Source organism: Seriola dumerili, unplaced genomic scaffold (assembly GCF_002260705.1).
Source record: "Seriola dumerili isolate Sdu_G_001 unplaced genomic scaffold, Sdu_1.0 BDQW01000002.1, whole genome shotgun sequence".
NCBI lineage: Eukaryota > Metazoa > Chordata > Actinopteri > Carangiformes > Carangidae > Seriola > Seriola dumerili.
In genome coordinates, this window is record NW_019174257.1 from 186841 (window position 1) to 208257 (window position 21417).

The following is a 21417-nucleotide window of genomic DNA, read 5'->3' on the forward strand; positions in this document are numbered from 1 at the left end:
CACACACACACACACACTCACACACATTTCTGCATCCATCAGTCAAGCGTTATTACATCAGACAGCCGTCATACTGGCAACCAATGGATCACATGCTAATGCGCCCAGACGCATCCACTCTGGAAATCCAAAGTATCAGTCTTTAGTGTGTGTGTGTGTGTGTGTGTGTGTGTGAGAGTGGGGATGTGTGTGTCTACTGATGGGCAGAGAAGAAAAGTTTTTCAAAGTTGCGGAAAGTACTCTGTTAGCATTCTAGTGACCACAGTGTGGACTCAAATTTTACAGATGAAACAGGATTACAGTATAGCACGCAAAGTACAAAGCAAGCTAACCCTTTAAATAAAGTACATAATGTCTGCTAATGTTGTTATCACCTACTTACCATTTTGGCCTGCTGGTAGACTTCACCACAGGAGACATGCCATCTCTGTACAGGCTCTTGGTCTTGGAGAAGTTGACCACATTGAAAATGACTCTCTGAAAGACATTGAAAAAACATGGAAGCTACATTAAAGATTTGACCACTACCATCTCTATGGAGCGATGTTTTTATGAGTGGATCTCTGTTCTTGTTGGCATTGTACAGCGCACAAGCTCATTAGCAATACAATACACTATCTATCACTCTTCCTAGCAGTTCGCTGTGGTAATGTGCAAAGAAATGCAGTAATGCACCAACAAAGCCAGTGGAGAGGGCTATAAGGTGTGAGACACTTTTTTCACTTTGCAAATGTTTTATGAGTAAGAAAAGGCATTAAAAATGTTTGTCAGGCCTTGAGGATACACAGAATTCCTTTAGATGACTAACACTGAACGAAAACATAACTTTGATATGTTTACGTTATCTTATATTGCTGACAACCATTTACAACCATTTCCTTCTTGTGTGACATGGGAGTGACGAAAAAACACAAACTCCTGTCGTGGAAGAAGCTCAGAGAGAGGTAAAAGTTGTCACAACCACCATGGATAACACCAACAACACACAAAATCACAGTACATTAACATGACAGTGGAGCGATAAGGTAGCTTTAATGTACTGCAGATGATCCCATGTTGAAGTAACAAAGTTCCTGATAAAAAGGCAGCAGCTCTGAGGAGTGCCAGCCTCTAATCTGGGAGGACATTATGGTTCTCCCCATAGGGATGCTGCCTGGCCCAAAACATTAAGCTTTGCCTGGGGCGATGGTGTCTGGCTTTCCACCTGCATTGGACCACAGACTTTCTTTCTTAGCTTAAATATTGTGGAATAGCCCTCCCCTCCCTCCTCCCACCTCCAGTATGCATGATTAGGATCAGAACGAGTGGGAAAATGTCGAGAGAGAAATTAATAAATATATTTCTTAAAAAGTCAAATGAATGGCAATGGTTACTACGGTGAGGTAAATGAATCCTATTGATGGGGCATATCAAATTACCAACTAAGTCCAGGTGGTGGAAGTTAACTGGGTGCTACTGAAATCCTATTACAGACTCCCCACCCTCCTCTCCCTCCTTTTCTTTCTCCTCTCCCTCCCCCTTATCCATTTCTCCCTTTTTCTCCCGCCTAGCATCAGAGGAATGGGGATTGCGGATTGTGGCAGGCTGATTCAGACTTAGGTAAAATGACATCTAACTGATGTTGAGACTGGCAGCAGGCTCCTGTTGCAGGGAGATAAGACCATTGCTGCTGGCATTTCAATTACACTTTACTGCCCCGCACATCTGTTGCGAGAGCTACTTTTCAGCCTTTTCCCCTCAGGCAAATACAGCCTTACTCTGACTCTACTGGCTTTCTTTGACTGCACAGCCTCCTCCCTCATTCTTTATCCACAACAAATTCAGATTGTCTTCCTCCTTAGCTTCACTCTACCCACTGTTTGTAATCTATTTGTTCGGCCTGTTTAACTCAGAGGGAGCTGAGACTGGACAGATGAGTGAGACACAGGCAAGAGGAAGGGAAAGAAGACTAAATCGCAGGCAGAATGACACACAATACAAGAGGGGGAGACAGTCCAGCAGAGAAAAAGCTATTGTCACAAGGTAGACTTAGGGACAGACTCAGAGAGACAAAGAGACAGGATGACAATTGCATAACAGAAATAAATATGGGCAGTAGAGAGTTACTGAAGGTAATTAAAGAAAATAAACTGGGCTCTATTGGCTGGGTGGACAGATGTAGAGGACACAGACAGGTGGGCTGGAAGGTAGGGAGGGAGGCATATTGCATGTCAAAGTCTCAGTCTCCCCCTGTGGACCTCTGATTTCATTGAAGCTAAACAGATTAAAGGAGAATTTCTTCATCTTGTGGCTAAATATCAGATCAGAAAGTCAGTGTTTCTGTGGGCGTACAAGACAAGCGTGTGTGTATTACCACTTTAAAGCTACAGGAGTGTTGTATTATTCCTTTAGAGCAGCATCTGCTATCTGATCTAGTGCAGTAACGGGTTCATTAGGTGTCTGTTTTCTGCAGGAGCTCCTCATCCTTAAAACTGACAGCTATTGCTCTCCACAGTTAGAGTTAAAACTGTTCACTGGTATATGTATATTATACACCATCTCATTCATCTAGCTATACAGTTCAGTTTGTGAATGTTTACTTTATCAAATGTACACAAGCATGCGTCCACACACACATTTAAGAAGTATTTGTTTAGACAATAAATTAACCAGTAAAAAGGGAGTGGAGAAAAGCAGCCCATTATTTAGTATTTGGTGGCATGTTTCTCTCAGTGTGTTTCAGTTTCTCCTAAAGGCAGCAGTGTGTAGTGACTTTTGTGGGTCATTTGTGAGAATTAATATTACAAAGCCTAAATTCTATGGGTAAAACAGCCTATGAGCTCTAGCCTGTGGCTCATCAGTACACTATGCCATTTTTGTCAGGAAGAAGTCCAAAACACAAACTTCACCCTGGTGCTTGGAGTGATGCAACTGAAGTTAAACAGATCGAGAGGACCAGTGTAATTTTGGTATTCGCTTTTGCATGAAATTGTCCTTGCGTTTCCATCTGCTAAGAACACCTCTTATCACAAGTGGAAGCACAAAGCTCAGTTTTTGTGGCCTTGGCTGACAGACACCACTTCAAAAAACATTTTTCATCTAGTTCAGATTAAATGCACACCCAGTGCAACTGTAACGGAATCTGTTCTGGGTCAGTATGGGTGACTCTTATCAATAATGTCATCCAAAACTGTTTGGAAAATGTATAAGGTCCCTCCATTACATTAAATCAAATACTTGTGGACTTCATAGAGCATTGGATTGATATGAGCTTTCCATTTGCCGTCTCTTACTTCAAAAATGTGCTGTGTGCAGATGACCTACAGAACTGTGCATACAGAGAGCTCTCACAGAAATTGATGTGAATTTTTTGTATATACAAGTACTCAAAGTAAAAGAACAATGCTCTTGCTGTGCTTCTCGGTTAGCACCGCATCTGCAAATACTGAGAACACAAATTCTTTGTGTTCGCAAACATACTTGACCAATCAAGTTGTTTGTCTCTCTCCTACTCTCTCTCTCTATCTCTTCCACACGCACACTCACAAACGCACACACACGCACATACAAAATACTGAATTAGAATCAAGCAAACTGCTGTGGGGCCAATTCTCCAGATCATTAAAACCAGGACCAATTTAGGAGCCTCTACATGTGTGTATGTGTGTGCACGCACATGTGTCTACACATGTGTACTGCCCTGGAAGATTTAATTAGGCTGGGAGCAGTTAGAAGAGATTAACATCCATGCTGTCTGAGCTGTCATGTCGTCAGAGCGTGTCAAAGCCCAGCGCCGTCCCCATCGCTGCTGAAGACTGAAACAGGTGTCTCTGTGATGTCACAGACACACACAACATTTCAAAGTCACATTATACAGATGACAATAGACATCCTTAAATATTGCATCAGAGTCTAAAACTAACTCATATATTTCTGACAATTGAAAATGAGATGTTGTCAAAGGAAGAAAAATTTTCAAACTTGCAAAAGGGCAATTTGAGCATATTACACCAGCTGAACCTTCTTTGGCTGACAGAATCTTACAACGCATAAAACTCAAATGAACCTTAATGGTTCAAAAGATTTTCACTATCTCAAAGCAGCAAATAACTATTATGTATCTTCAGGGACCTAATGAGGTAGTTTATCAAAATCGAAACCAATGATCCAACGAATACTTCCTTGCAATTGCAAGAGAAATCAAAATCCAGGAATAAACCTTTGCTTAAATGTAGCTATTCTTTCCTTTTGAAACATACCATAATGATCAAAGGGTCACTGGGATGTGTGCTGAGTGTGATCTGTACATCAGGGTTATTGTAAAGGAAGAACAGACGTCTCCTTCTAAATGTTTTGGGTGACAGTCTAAATGACTAATATCAAATCCCAACCTTTTTGTTAACCTTTAAACAGACTCACCAGCCAGACATGGGGCTTGGCACTAAAATAGCCTTTCTGGTGCCACTTCAGGATAGGATTGTATTTAGGACCAAACGCTGTCTTTTGATCTCCATTGATCCGGCGTGTGGCGAGATAGCGTTGCTTCCTGGAAGAAGCCTGGATAAATAATTAAAGAAACCATTCTAAATGCGTAGACTAAGACCTCTACAGATAGACTGAGCACTTTGTCCTTTTGGTGGTGATGGCTGAGCAGACTTTATTATGAACGTTTGGAAAAATTATAACGTGTCCAGCATGTGAAAGGGGTTACTGAAACCACATAAATTAACCAGATAAAAACTATTTTCACTTGGAACTCATGAGTTTAACTTTATTTAAGATTTTAAGAAACTATAGGCCTTTTTTACCGTTGTAAATATGATAACATGACTTTTGGATTAACAACTGCTGAGATCTCAATATATGTTGTTAAAAGAGTTGGTACTGTATAGAAACCAAAACTGAAATGACCTGTTATACAATATTACACACAATCTACAAAAAATTATCAAGATACAAGTGCAGTATTATACTCATAATGTAAAATGTGTGTATATGCGGTTACTATAGGTGGTCCACAGTTTAGGGACATTGTCCTATCATAGTTTTGGCAAGAGTCCACTCTACTGATGAGTCAATGTGCAAGAAAAAGAAACCGCTCCAGGGACTCCTTGTTGCTGACCACCAGGATCAGACAGGAGCATTCGATTTTTACTTTACAATCAGTTCATCATAGAAACACTATTATGCCCACAACACGGCATTTGAAATGTTGCCCAGTGGTCTAAAGAAAACAACAACTATGCAGCCGAGACAAATTGTCCCATTACGTATTTGGAGAGGTTACCTGTACACATCACCAAACTGCGGTTCCGTGAATCACCTTGGCCACACAGTGATTCCTCGGCAAAGCACAGGCAAGCAGAGCAGATCTGTGAGCCCTGTCCATAGCCATCAGAGTCAGGCAGGCTGATAGCTGCTGGCAGCTCTGCCTGTTCCTCTCTTGTTGTCTTTGATCAATCTGATCACTGACGCACAGCGTGCCAACTAACCACAGTACTGGGGACTACCTGACACCGCCAGGAGCACAGTACACACATCCAAAGTCCAGCATCAGCACACACGGACACACACACAGATATAAACACAGAACATGTGAAATCGAACACACACACACACACACACACACACACACACACACACACACACACACACACACACACTATCAATAGAAGCATAGAAGCAGGGCGATTAAACAAAGCCTGAGTTTGATACACATTACAGTGATATGTACAAAATAGCAACAAGTGTATTATGCAAGGTAATATATTATATTTCAAGTTTCAGATTATCAAAAAGATTTCAAATAAAATGGTCATAATCAAATGTTACTTTCAAATGACCACCCATTCCCATTGAGTATGCAGTGGTTATTTTCTGATATCTACATTATGTGTAAAACTATGAGAAACAGATTTGTAATTTACAGCACATTAATGTGAAATGATGAAAAAATCATATAGCGAAGGGGTGACTAATTATGTAGCATTGCTCCTCACCTGGACAATGTTGTTAAAGTAATGTGACATGTTTTCCAATGTGTTGAGTTAATGTGGTGCATGCGCATCTGCATGTCTACTCATAAGCAGCTAACCTATGGTGGAATCAGTTATTCGTCAAATTAATTTGACAAAAAGCAGGAAACCTTTTCATTGGGTTTGTGGTGACTCTCCAGGGTGGCATCATGCTGAGGGGCAGCTCAGCTGTAGCTAAGCCCCTGTAAAGTCTGGTGACAGTGAGAAAGGTCACAAGGTAGCAAAAAGTGGGGATAACACTATGACAGGGGAACACTGAGGGACAGCCTGAGCTCCAATGGGAGAGGATGGAGGTCACAGTGTCATACGTGTAGGGTGGGAGATGTGTGTGAGTGTTTGCATGTGAGGGAAACATAGGGACAGGGATGTAACTCCTTCAGGAGCACATGTAAGACCTTGAGTAAGTCTGCTATACATAACCTGACAGACTGTTCACAAAGTCACATGCTGACAAAGTCACCCAGTACAACTAAATGTCAGCAATGTCACCAACACAAGTAACCCCCCGGACACACACAAACAACCCACACACACTTTACTATCCCTGCTCTCTTTTACCTTCTCACCTTCCCTTTTTTCCTGCAGTGTGATGTTGTTGCTGACAGTTTAAGTCCCCAATGACCAATGTCAACTCAAGGTGCTGACACAAGGAAGAGGAGGATGGGACCCTTTAAACACATTAGAGATACACAAACACACACAGACAGACAGAGATAGACACATATACCCCGCCCCCATCTGCTCGTCAACCGACTCACACCCCCAGACGCACACACAAACATACACACCTAAAGGTAAACTGACAAAACAACACAGTAATATTCCTACAGTAGTTTTGGTTTGTTTGTACTTAGTCTGAGATGCCCCGTGGAAAAGTGAGCTAATATGCGGGGGAAGTTGTGAGATACCTAGCTATTGATCCTGGGGGCCACGAGTCCCAGCAGCAGCCTTTTAAATGTCAGCTTTTAATTTCCTTCTCCCTCCTTCACTGAAAAAGATTTATTCAAAGCAGAGCTGTTCCAGGAGATATCAGATAGCACAGTGACAGTCTTTTAAAGAGCTTTTGTTTGGTTTAGGCATTCATGGCTTTTTGTATCAGACTCTTTTATTCAACCAAAGAGGAGGAAGTTTCTGCATTGGGCACTGAGTTGAAAGGCAATCTCTCCCTTCCATTGTGAGGCAATGTACAACTGGAACTTCTTTAATTAGGGCTTCTCTTGCACTGAGTGACAGCAATGGCCAGTACCCTCCAGACACTGATGGAGGTCACACACACAGACACAGACACAGATACACACACATATGCACAGATACTTACACACAAACAAAGAGTGGAATTGTAAAACATTAACCTTTTGCATTATAGATGAGTATTTTACAGGTCACACAGTGAGCTAGCTGTGAAAGACTAGAGATAAACATTGGTTAACCTCGATGAAAGTCTTCTTATTGCTTTCATTTGATTATCTAGCCACATACTGCACATGCTATAGAAACACTGCGGCTCTGTAATAAGATCACACATTCATGTTGTGGTTTAATAATGAGTGTCTTTGTGTGTGTTTTTGTCTTTGTGTGTGTTCTTTTTGCAGTCAATGTGTGTAGAAAGGGTCATGGTCAGCTACCCACAGATTGTCAGATATGTAGGGACTATGTCTGTGTAATTGACAGGGTGTTTCGACAGCTCCTTGGCAATAAGACCCTATGTTATTTCAACAAGCAGTTCCCCTTTTATTACCACCCTTCCCACACCTAAGTATGAAACCTATCCCATATGTCCAGTTGACACAAAATAGCACAGTATATGTGTTCTTCTACACTTATTCAGTATTTTATGGTGTCACTAATAAAGCTACAATAAAAAACGAATGGTTATTTTACCAGAGGTAAGGAACATATCTCTACAGCTTACTCACTCTACATTCAAGTGAGAAAGTACTATAGGTAATAAAATTGGCCTGCTTTCAGTTGTTAAAGACCAACTCTCTCTTTATATACTATTAATTTGTTTTGGAAATTACATTTTTAATGGAAACGTAATTCCTGCCTGGTCTATGTTCAGGGGAAACTTGTTTTCAAGTGAGGGAAGGGGGCAGGACTTTGAGACTTTGAGACCAGAGTCTGCATCCTGCCACGTATGGTTAGGTTTAGGAAACATTTTGGTTCCAGTTAAATGTTAAGTCAAAACGACTTCTCATCCTTCAAATTAATTTTTAAATATTAAAACAAAATCACAATAATTCCTTAACCAAGTGCTTTAAGTGCCTAAGCATAACCATGAAAAAGTTGAATCGTGCTTTACTTGCCATGAGTGGATCTTGCTTTGCAAGAGCAGATTTTGTGAGTATAACAAAAGGAAAATATGGTCAGTGTATCTTTTTCAAATTTGTTCAGTATCAACAATCTCTGGGATTCGGCAAAAACATTTATTAAATGTTTCCACATAATCTATATCAATACAATTGTGATCCAGGCAGCATTTTGTTTCTTTTCAAAATCCAATGTTGTGCTAACTTATTGTTTTTGAGTTATCATGATGTGTTTTAACCAGCCTGTGAAGCTAAAAGCAAATTTCCACATCCAACAATAAAGATGATGATGATGATGATGATTATTATTAGTTATTATTATTATTAACAAAATATCAACATATTATTAACAAGTTTACATGAAAATGCATATGGTCATGACCTGCCAAGTGAACCTGATATAGTACAGGGAAAACGGAAATGTTCAAGGTAATTCTACATGTGAATTACTCATGTGAATTGGTTCCAAATGACATGCAAAAATTTCTAATAACTACGGTAGAAAACAAAATCATCTGACAAATATAGTTCCAGCCAGTCCACCTCCACTCCCTCAGCAGCAGCAGCACTGCCACTGCCACAGGCACTCAGTGAGGGATGAACAGAGTGGCTGTAACAGCCAACTGCTGCACTTCTCCTCTTCCCTCCTTCCCTTTCCCTCCACACATTTGTCTTCTCACCTTCTTTTCCCCCTCTGCCTTCTGCTTTAAACATGGAAGAGTTAATTTGCTCATTCTGCAGGCAGCATCCTTTTCTATTTATCTTTTTTCTTCTTGTGTTTTTTCCCTCTCTCTCTCTCTCTCTCCCCCTCTCTCAGGCAGGGCTGTGCTGTCAGGCCCTTCCAGAGCAGTGGGGTTGTCAGGAGTGATGGATGACTATCAACCTTCTGCTGTCTTCCACTACGCTCCTGGGAGATTTACAGGCTCGCTGACTACCAGGCATGAAAACCAATCTCTCTCTCATTCTTCCCTCCCTTCCTCCAACCATGCCTGCCTGGCTCCTTCCATCTCGTTCCCTCTATTTCAACATCTCCTCTGTTACCAAAAAAAGCTTTCATAATGGAGAGATGTGTGCAAAACAACATTGAAATTCGTGCCTGGACAGAGTAAAGCAATAGCTCCTCTTGAGGGTTATTGTTGATGTGTCAGAGGAGAATAATGTCCTCAGAGTGATACGCCTGGTCTTTGACAGCCTATCTTGCCTATCTTCATCTTCATCTTCATCTTCTCCATTGCTTCCAGCTCCTTCACAGACTTGCAACACATGAACATCCATCCACGTTTCTCTTGCTGCTGTTAATTATGGCATTGGAAAAAAGGTGCTAGGCTAATTGCTGTCTCAAAATAGAAATTGCTTTATTATCTTGACCATTTTTGGTAATGATAGTTCAAAGGCATTATGTTAATGCAGTTAAACGGTTTCATCATCATACTTGCTTGCTCTAATTGATGGTAATTTCTAAGGCTGGGCAGCTAAATAATGTTGCATTGTATAAAACTGTTCTGCGATGAGCAGAAAAAGAAAGTCAGAGACCGACAAAGTATGCAAAAAGATTATGTCACCTGCTTACAAGTCTACAATCTATGCTGTCAAAATTATCTTCATAGATACAAAGCTACCATAAGTGATGAGATAAATGACAACAGACTATGGTCAGAGAATAAACATCTAGTTCAGTGATATTTGTTTGAACAAAGACCCAAATCAACTAACCATCATATCCACGCATTATCAAATATTGCGTCTACAAATTTCATAACCATTCCCTATAACCACTACCTTTCAAAAATTGTCTGGGGAGGAAACCCATATTTGCATTAATTTGCAAATTCAGCAAAGGAACCATGCTGGCTAGTGGAATAAATATGAGCTTTAATATGCACACAGTGCTGACACCACTCTTCAAAAAAAAGGTAATAGACGTAAATGACATGTAAATGTTATTTAGATTGCCATCTAATAGCATGCAAAGCGGCGCTGTGTCTCGTCTTATCAAATATTTGAATTAGAAGATGTGGCCCCACCTCGATCTTGGGCTGCATATAGTAATGATACCTGTGAGTGTGTGTGTACATCTCTGTCTGTCTGTCTGTGTGTCTGTGTATGCATGAATGCATGTGATCTCCACACCATAATAATCTCTGGTCCTATCTGTCAGCACACTACATAATAAGAGGTAAACACACGTGCTACGCTTTCATTGACATTTGGTGGGCTCATTAAAATCAGATCATATCTCAGGAGGACAACTTGAGGAGAAATCTTGTTCTCTTCCCAACAACATAGTGTGATGGTTAACTTTTGCTTATATGGGTCTTGTTGGCTTTGTACCTATCAGCTCTATCCTCACACTGAGTGACATGGCTGGGTTGACATCAGATACAGAAAGGCAAGAGTACACAGCTTCCGGTGAATTACAGCCACTGGCTTGAGATGCCACTCTGATCTTAAGTTTGCCCGCCTGAAAACATTATGCATACTTGTGTAGTTGGATTTACTTGTGTTGTTAAACTTGATAGAACATAAAAAAACACCACACAAACAGAAAGGATAAGAGGGAGAATAGCTGAGCTGAACTACAGTTTTAAGTGTGCAGGGTTATAATAGGTCAAAGACTAGATTTTGCCACCAGCAGTGTGCACTCCTATAATATCAGGCATCAGAGTAAATATGTTATTTTTGTTTTCTTGCACAATCTGCATTAATTAGAAAAAGCACCCCCCTTGGTCAGGCACCACACTACTGCCAGGAGCCACAGGGCGAAAAATGAGTCATTTTGAAATGAATAATGGATTTGTGTCTGCAGGGAGAGTTGAGGATTCACACAAGTGTATGTGAATGTGTGCCTGTGTCTATGTGTGTGTGTCTGTGCATCTGTGTCAGCTAGTGTGAACGTGTGAACCCCGCAATGAATCTAGAAATACGTCCTTGCTGGTCATTTCACTCCAGCCCAGCCCCGTACTCCTCCAGATGCTCTCTCTCTCTCTTCTTCAGTCATTTCACAACCAGACGAGAATATGTAGATGTGAGAGCAGTACGGTGCAGAGGGAGGGGTGGAGCAATAAAATCATAAATAAACAGGCGCTTTGGGGGTTTTCCTGCCACAGTAACTGCTGCCATTTGACCTCAGGCGGTCTGTGGAGGGCAGGGATGATAGATCTGCCCTTCTCCGTCCTACAGCTGTTCACACATCAACAGCAGAAGTTCCAATTAAAACGCTGAAGTGGCGGCATCTTTATCGCTACTGACACTCTAGAGGCTCATGTGTCACTTCAGGCCTGGATGAGCTGATGAAGGAGACTTGGTGAAGAGAGAGGAGGTAGGGAGGTTAATGAGAGTCCAGTACTATACTTGCAGCCCATATTCTCGGTCTCTTCTCTCTGCACTGCCGCTTCAGGCCTTCACTCTGACACACTGATATAACACATTCAGACTAATTTAAAGGCTTGCTGAAAACAGAGAACAAAACAGAGGTCAAAGGCTGTGTGAATGCTGTGTGAGTGTTTGTGTCTGTTTTCACAGCAGCTACATGACTGGGAGAGGATGGAGGTTGAAGGACACTGAGGCTCATCTCTGACAGCAGTGCTGTGTCAGCAGGAAGTGATGTCACGGGTCAGCGTTGAGAATGGTGAGGTGGGTCTATGAGGGCGCTAACCCCACAGCCCTGACGGAGTGCTGAGACTCTAAATTCAGTATGAATGTTGTGAATGGCAGATGCCCCAACAGAATATCAATCACTTTCTGCACTCACTCTTTCCCTCTTTCTTATAAGACACGACATGAGTACAATGTACAAGTCACCAGTGCTACATCCAATCTGTTTTAATTAAATGTGACATACTTCATGGATCATAACTCATCAAACAAATTCTTAACAAAACTCAACGCTTACCAATATTCAGCAGAAAAAAAATGCTACAGTTGACAAAACAATTCTATTTGACAGATTCAAAATGTGAAATCTCTAAAACCTCAAGCACTCAACACTCAGAGTAGCAACATCAACAAGTCCACATCAGCAGGTCTAAAATGCTGCTTCTGGGACTTCTATTGCCTATAGGTGGCACAGGATGGACTGAAGGTCTAGCATTGTATGTCTGAAAATGCTGGTGCTGCGACTCTGCAACTGGATTATATTGACTGTGCCTGGTTTCAGGTGCAGCACACCCCTGACATTGCGTGTCCTTGCTCCTGTTAGTATTACAAGATCATTTATGCCTAGACATTTTTACAACTTGCTGCAAGTAGAGGAGAATAAATCAAAAAGCTGACATGACCATCATCATGACAGAGGAACACAGAGGACGTAGGATTTGGATGATCCTAACAGATGCAGTTTAAATCCATACATCACAGCGGAGGGAAATAGTGTGTATCTAGGAACACTGTTTCCCTGTTCAGTCTACACACAGCACATCTCTTTTCTGTCCTCATATTCAACAAGCACCTTTTGTAAAAGACTTAATCGAAGGGGATTTTCTGGTCTTCTTTAACCACCAGCTACATGACTGCTTAACAGCCAATGATTGTAAGTCTGGAAATGTTCTACCATGCTTTTGCCTATGTGTACCTTTTGGTTGGCTCTTTGTGATTGAGAGGCTGTAAAAAAAGCAATCTTCTCTACCTCCAGCTCATCAACATGCACGGGTGCACATGCATACACACACATAAGCACATATGCTTCTCTCCAAGAGAGACCGTTAAAAAATGGCATAGCATCTATTTTAGCAGCCATGCTTTCTGTCTGTCTGGAAACAGCTCCCAGTCTTTTTCTGCAAGTCTGCAAATGTTGAAAATGGATCAAAATGGACAACACTGCTGCAGCTGCTACTTCATGACACCACGGACAAGCACAAGCAGGAACCAGTTTAGGAAAGGAGAAGAAATAGGATCATAGTTTGGAGACACAGGATAAACAAGGGGATCAGTAATGTGCCTATTTCTTCAAGGAAATACATCGCTACTCTGGGACATGGAGAGGGGAAAAAAGAAAGAAAAAATGTGTCCAATATCTACTGAATGCATGATGGAATTAAGGAAGTAACCTTTGGAACATCACACGCAACAAAAGTGATAGTTTTCCTTCAGTTGACTGATTACAGTCTGATAAGCATGGAAAACACCACACCCATCATCGATTGGCAGCAAAACAGATCAATAAAGCACCAACAGCACACATGCCAGATAGACTTACAGATCCAAATAATAAAGCGCATGGCATACTTAAAAACAAACGAATTCTTCCTAAATTAGGTGATGCCTAGTTAACAGGTGAGGCTTCATTCAGCTTACTGATAGAATTCAGGATCACTTTATTGACTGCATTTGCTGAGAAATCAGAACAGAGTAAAGCATTTGATGTAAGAACACAGAAGTCACAAGAGATAGACAGGAGAGACGGCTAGGATAAGGGAACTGGCTCCCTGAGTTTGAACAATGGTAAGATTTTCTCATATAAAAGCTGTCCTCGATCAATTTTTAAAATGTGGACTTAAGGGATGATGCTCTCAATATCTGTCTGATGTGTCACACTGGACGTCTGAAAACAGCTCAACCAATTATGGTGCTGTGTGCAATTGAAAGAGTCCTATCAGCTTGGTTTCATAAATAAGCGCTCAGTGGGGTGGAAGTGTCCTTACAAAACCGAGCAACAACTCCACCACAAAGCCAATGGTTAAGGTCAGTTTAGTTTACATCAGTTGAGTTTAGCTGACTTCAGTTCACACTAGGTGACAGAAATTAAAGGAAGTAACAGGAAGTGACAAGTTTGACAGCTGATCTGTCAGAGAATGAGAAACTTGAAGCTTGGGGACGTGACAAACAAACACTGACAATACCCATCAACTAGCTGACATCATGCAAGGAGGTTCTGTGACTGTAAGCGGCAATAACTATTGAGACTGTGCTCCGGTAAAAAAACAAAAAAAAAACAAGCCCATACGTTGACTGTGCAAGCAGCTTATTACGACCCATAGTTGCGTTTTATTGTTAGGTGACCTCTGGTCGTAGTAATTATGGCACGGGCAGAGGAGGAAGTTAGGCACAGTATATAAAGCGCCAAAGTCAGCATTGGGAGGAGGTTAGGTTGACAAAACACAGGACTGTCTGAGGAGATCACTGTTCATTTCCTGTTTCCTTCATCCATGACTGTTCCACAACCTTAACTTTGTATTTATTTTGTAACCATGACAACGAAAGTCCTCTAACCTTACAGAAGTAGGCTACTTAAAATAATATCTTTTGTGCCTAAAGGTTTTTAGGCCTAAACCTACAATCCTGACTCCTATAAATGATGTGGTCTTTGAACTTTTTCACACTTTCTGCATTAAACCAGATCACAACCTTTCTCTAACCTTAACCAAGAAATGCGAGTGCCTAAACATAACCATAAAAAAGTGAAATAATGCTGTAGTCACTACAAGTGGATAATATTCTGCGAGACATTTTGGCAGAAAACAAACCAGTATCAACATATTTGCAACTTGCCAAATACATTCATTAACAAAATTGTATGTATTTCAGTTAATAATTAAATTTTTAATTAAACAAATTTGCTGTTGCAGTTTAGTTGTATAGAAATGTAATTTTTAGGAGACAGGGTTGAAACCTAACCAAACCATGTAATGACCTTTCCATAACCTTAACTGCGTACTAATTATTGTATTCATGATGACAAAGGTCCACTAACCTTAGCTAACAAAGTTGTTTTTGTGTCTAACCTTAAATGAGATTAACTTGGGGAGACAGTCCTATGGGTTATATCTGAAGGTAGAGACAAATGACCTATATGACACAAAGAAGCGGTCAGCTATAGGTTACAGTTTAAAAATTAAATACTATAGTATTTAAGTACTTACTTACTTTATAGCATGTTGAATCTCAGAGCTGCAAGGAGCTGAAACTCCACACTTACTCATTATGGTGACTTACACACTCCACTGCAAGACAAAGTGAATCTTTTATGGAAATATTCTAGGCTGCTTTGGGGACCTCCTAAATGGAGACTTATATTACAGATCTGGAGACCTGCCTACGTTCAGTTGATATTTTTCTTTTGCATCACTGAGTGTTTGTGGACAAACCTAATCTATGATACAGTCTATTGCTTCACTGATATGATGGAGTACCATTGTGGGAAAAGACTCAAAACAACTTTAAAACATTCAGTGAATGTAGCACACAAATGTGTTCTGCAGAGGATTATGAAACTAGGGAAGCGATCAAAGTTAATTGAATTTATCAAACATTTATGAACACTCTTGTTCCACGACATAGTAAGAATGATAATACTATTGGCCAAAAAAAGAAAAGAAAAAGAAAACAATTTCATAGTGCTTTAAACACATAATTCAATAGGCATTTATTCTTAGTTGAAATTCGGGTGAACAAATATTTAATTTCTGAATTCACAAATAAGTTATTTGAAAGACAAACTTGATTCAAAACTCAGGGAGCTAAAGTTCTTCATATATTCTGCAAGGATAGTCCAGTCACATGTAGAAAGCAGAGATAATTTGATGATCATTTATTCTCTATGTGTAAGTTGAAGAACTAAACCATGAAGCCTTCACTGTATAAAAAACTATTGTTTACACTGTTTTTTTCATTTGTGTAAATTTTGTATACATTTGAATATACCTTTTCCATGGCAGATTTTTTTGTCATAGCAAGAAAAGTAAGAAATGATGTCTCTGTTGTAATCAAGTGTCTCAGTAAATTATGACAGTGTGACAGTGAGGCAGCATGAACCATCAACTGAATGGAATTTAGTCATCATTAATTTAATTATTTACACCTTTGTTCTTCCTACTGCGACATGTCAAATTGTCTTCAGTTAAAAAAAGGCCTATTGTATTAGAATAAACACATTTTTCTAATTACATTATGGTAATAGAAAAGACTGCAGATACAGATTAAAAATGATCTTAAACATCTAATAACTTGGTTGAATGATTATGACATTTCCTAATTCATAACCAACACAGTTTCAAAAAAGAGCATCGTTTTGTCTTCTCCTACCAATCACACATCAACATAAACCTTCCCTATAGCTGATATGACAAATGAACCACTCACTGGGCTGTCACTGGCTTTTGTTTCTGATTTCTAACTTGAAAAAACATGTCAGCTGTTCTGGAAATGTCAGATTTCTTCTACATTATCCATCAAAATTGGGTTCTGAATAATCCAAGACAAGAAATAGGCCATTCAGTTGCAAAACCAGGACTGTCAAGTCATCATCTAAATAGTTTGCTGGATGGTGTGATTTCCAGCAGTTGATTCTCTGTGGCCATTTTCTAGACTAAAATCTTGAAGTGACAACTCAGCTCATGAGCTCACTTTTTGGGGTTATGTAAATAATAAGTAAGACCAGAATAAAGCTACTTTTAATTGTTGCTGAATTATATGTTGCAAAAAAATAAATAAACAAACAGAAAAAACTCTGCCATGGCCAATGTCAAACAACATACACCAGACTTCAGAGGAAAAAAATTCAAATTCACAGCAAATGATTCAAATCTGCCCTAAAATTTAATGGGCTCTTCACTTGCCCATGTCCCATCCCTCCTCCAAGTTTGGCACAAATTGGTTCAGTACTTTTTGTGAAATCCTGCTGATAAACAAACAAACCAACAGCCACATGTGAAAACATAACCTCCTTGGTTGAGATAAAAAGAAATAAAACAACACACTTAATCAGTGAAGTTATACCCCTTTTTCCTCAACAACAATTGCTGTTGAGTAAGAATTTAGACAAAAGAGTGGATAAAAGCTCTAATGCTTCACATTGTTTATTTTTAAAGACCCTGCACACCTGCACATGTTTTCACTCATCCTGCTTGATTAAACCTCTGCTCAGGTTGAACTAAGGAGAGCTATGCTGGGAATCATGTGAGTGCATCAAACTACAGTACATGTACCAATAAGAATGATAAGGATTAATGATAGGAATATCAAATTGGTATAATTTGGTAATTAAAGATATAATATGTTTGAAGTTGGACATTATACAACTAACAAATAAATTGGTTAGTGCTCTCTGTAGGACAAACTGGTGGTGACACTGTTTCACAGTAGGTGGCTAAACTGAATAGAAGCTTCCAAGTTGTTGAAAGAAAGTTGCCCAAACTAGCAGTATCATTCAAGGGCAGCAGTGTTTTTGGATTAGTTGAATTGAATGACCCTGATTGGGCTCTGCTGGCAAAGATCAATCAATATCAGCAAACTTGGGACTTGAGTACTTCAAAATACTGAAATCATACGGAACATTTGGTGAAGGACTGTATCTGCTAGGGTCAGGGGCAAGCAGAAGTATTTCAGGTGAGGCCATGGGGCTATACGGGACACTCAGTCAAGCTCTAAATCCCTGGGAATTGGTGTAAGTCACCCAGTTCACCTCTAAAGCTTTGGTAGGAATGGGATTCGGAGGGCCAAGGCCACTGACTTCACCTCTGAGCCCCAGGAAGAAAAGGTGGTCTGAAAAGAGCGGCAGCGAAATGGACCTCAGCTTGATTAAATGGTCACTGAGTCGGAAAGCAGCTCTGATGTGATCTGTGACCTCGTAGTGCCCTGGAAAAAAAATCTTTTTTAAAGAAATGATTAAATGAAAGCACCTTCAAAAGGATCCTGGAGGGACCGCAGTGAAGCGGATGGACTGGTGGGGGAGTGTAAGGTCCCCACTTAGCACAAACACTAAAGGAGGGAGAATGGGTTTGAGAGAAGGGTGGGAGTAGGCTCAGACATAAACCACCTACTCAGGACTAAGAGAAAGAAAGAAGGAGAGAAACAGAGAGAGAAAGAGACACACAGAGAGTGAATGATCCAGTGCCAGTGGGGCAGTGAGGCTGTGTACTACGTCTGTTAGCTGGTAGCCCAGGGCAGGACAGCAGACCTGAGAGTGTATTGAGGGCAGAATCTCAAGCAACTTGATTCCACCTTTTTTTCCTCTCTCTCCTTTCTCTCGCTCCTCTCAAAACATTTTGACGGGGAGTTCTGATGGCTTCTCGGGAAGGAACATATCTGAAATTGAAAGGGTCATGGAGACCTACTGGGAAGTCCTCAGAGAGAAATAGGGAGGTCTTACAGGAAAACTCAGTGAGCTTTTGTTGTATTAGATTGAAAGACAACAGCCAGCTTTACCAGTGACTGAGATGGCAATTAAAAATTGAATGGAGGCAAAGGAAAAGACAGGCTATCATGATTGAAGAGTGACAAACAGCTTTGTTTGTTTTAAAAAAGATTTCAGGTTATTACCAGTCCAAATACTTAAGTTTAGATCAGAGGGGCAACCCACTGTGACATTTTTCTGAAACCAGAAGAAACCATATTTGGACATGCGGGTGGATCTGACCTGAGAACCGAGGAAACTATGCTCGCCCATCTACATCGACAACCTGACTACACTAGGCTCCTGACCATGCAAAGTCGCTGCTAATAAAATTAGCTTGCATAATTTGAGATTTTGCAGACTTTGTAGCCAAGTGTTAAAGTAATCTTAGTAGCTAATTGTATACATGCCCACATTTGGCAAATATTACAAACATGAGGAGAAACCTTGTAATGTTATTGTATTGTTAATTTAGCATGTGTAGGCTAACTGTGTGGTGCAACAGTGGTTCTGCAAATCTAAGGTAATGTTGCCTGACTTAGTCAGTGTTAACAGTGACAGTGGGTCGTCAATATCAATAAGTCACGGTTACAAAACGATAAGATTATTACATTCAGCTGTTGATGCCTCAACATGCTGTCGTTCAAAAGCCAGCAGATGGAAATTAGGTAATTTACATCATTGAACAGTTACTGATTGTGTATTCTCCCAGTTAAATGAAGTACAGTTACACATTATGTGAGTAATATTAAGTTTGTGTTTATGTTGTGTTTGTAGGCTTGTCCTGTTCATTTCATTGTTGATGAGAGGCGTCAAAACATCTGTTGGAATAACTCTTTCTATCTCTTCAGAGTAAATTACATTACAGAGAGCTGGGAACAGGGCTGTAAACTAACTTTTTGGCTCACCTGCCAAGGAGACCGGTAGATGAAAAAATCTACCGGCCAAGTAAATTTTTTGTGCAAACAGCGTGACATTTGCTTCCTTCGTGCTCTCGGATGTTCTCGAGTTTCATCGTTTTATTGCCAACCACAAATGAATTGGTGCGCTGCTTTTCTTCAGCATATTTTCTACAAACTGAACAAAACATGATACCCGCTGCCTCCTCGTACTGCAGCCATTCCCTCTGAATCTTCCATTTCTCATTGAAGTTTCTTACTTTTGCTTTTTTCTTTGACGTTTCGCCTTTTTCATCCTCCTTTCCATCTATCTCCTCTGTACTCTTTCTTTCTGGGTCAGTCACACTGGGTATGTGCCTCCACATTGCTGCGCCGGAACCACACTGCGCGGGCTGGTGGTGACGCGTGAAGGCTGATTTATACTACTGCGTCAAGTCGACGCCGTCACAACGCAGAGCCTCTGTGTGGACGTGAACCCCCGACACAGAGCCTCTGCGTCCATCAACGTGCACCTCCAAAAATGTCTAGGCATTTTATAGCAGCAATGTTTTGCTAAATTGTGACAAACATTTACCTGCCCCATGGCATGTAGCCCTCCAAAATTAAGTCGCCAGGGGAATATTTTAGTCGCATTTGGTGAGTGGCGACCGTTAGTTTACAGCCCTGGCTGGGAACCACCATGGTACAAACATTTAACCACTGCATCGGTGCAACGGTTAAATGTTCATGTGCAACAGTTTGTTTGCAGTTAAAGTTGAGCTCTCTGCCCCCCACGTTGGACGTACAGTCCAGCACCTTTGGACCCCACTGTAGCTGTAACAAATTGTAAATAGTTTAAACAGTTAATAAGTGTGTGTTCCACTTATTTAGAGTTACTGGTGTAAGTAAGTAAACCAAGAAACTGTTAACATGACAGACTTTAAGCTTTGAGCATGATAAATAATGGCTTTATACTTGTTACTAAAATTTGTATTGCACTAGAGATTAAACTGCCTCTTTTTTATTATGCATCCTATCATGACAACATGTCTGATTTCTGATCAGTCTGATCAGGTTTAGAGTGCAACATTACATTGCAAATAGCAATGAAAAGCAGTCATGCTTGGCATGTCCAAACAGCTAAAATCTGAAAACGCCCTTCAACTGAAGTTCAACCATAGAGCACTATGCCTTTATAATCTCAAATTTAAGGATTAGCTAGAGATTTACTGTACTGTTCTTCAAGTGTTTTTTAAGACCACAGTGTCCCTAAAGTTATGCCACAATTCTTTCAAATTGTACTCCAAAATAAAGTAGTACTTTATTTAGTATCTGTTTTTGTTAGTATCTGTTAGTGTATGTCTGAACAGAAAATGTCTATAGTCCAGTTGGGCATTTAGGTAATTAAAACTTCTATGTCTCACAAATGCAATAATTTGTCACATTTGGCTTCAATTATATACAGATAATGACTGTAACAGCAACCAAAAGACATAAAAAATTTCATTAGATTATTATATTTTGCTGTGCCCCAGCTTCCTGTTCCCTCTCCTTAACACTGGTTTATCACCAACAGAGAGAGACACGTAGGGGAGACTTTCTCATTACTACAGTAACATTCATTTACTAATCTCACAGCGGTAATATTATCATTCTGCAAATATTGTTATGGAGCTTAACACAGTTCATATTTATATTTCGACAGAGACGAACACAATTATACAAAATACAATGATACAATACAAAAGTATTTGTTGTTCATATATGCCACACAAACTCTCTGTTTTTCTGCCCAGGCATGACATCAAAACCCACTGCAGCAACATTTGGCAGTTATATGAAAGAAATGACATGACCATTTGGACTAACAAATTATTCAACAATGATAAGAGTATAAATATGTTCTTCCAATCATTTAATAGCTACTTTAGTTTGTTAGTCTCACCACTGTTCAGAATTAGTTTTAAATAAATTTAATTCAAAACTCAAGCAAATTTAATATCTGCACTGATATCTTTGAGAATACTTCATTTAGTCACTTTGCTAGTGTAACCACAGTACATATTTACAACCCAGTAAGAAATAATGTGTAATATGGAATTGGGACA

At 40.1% G+C, this 21417-nt stretch overlaps 1 protein-coding gene across 1 annotated transcript in view; it reads right to left on the reverse strand.

Moving 5' to 3' along the window:
* Positions 1 to 21417, reverse strand: part of agbl4 (ATP/GTP binding protein like 4) — a 269553-nt gene that overhangs the window by 165474 nt on the left and 82662 nt on the right. Inside the window, exon 4 of the mRNA XM_022737892.1 lies at positions 383 to 477. Coding sequence (XP_022593613.1) covers positions 383 to 477 — 95 coding nt within the window. The remainder of the gene's footprint in view (positions 1 to 382; positions 478 to 21417) is intronic.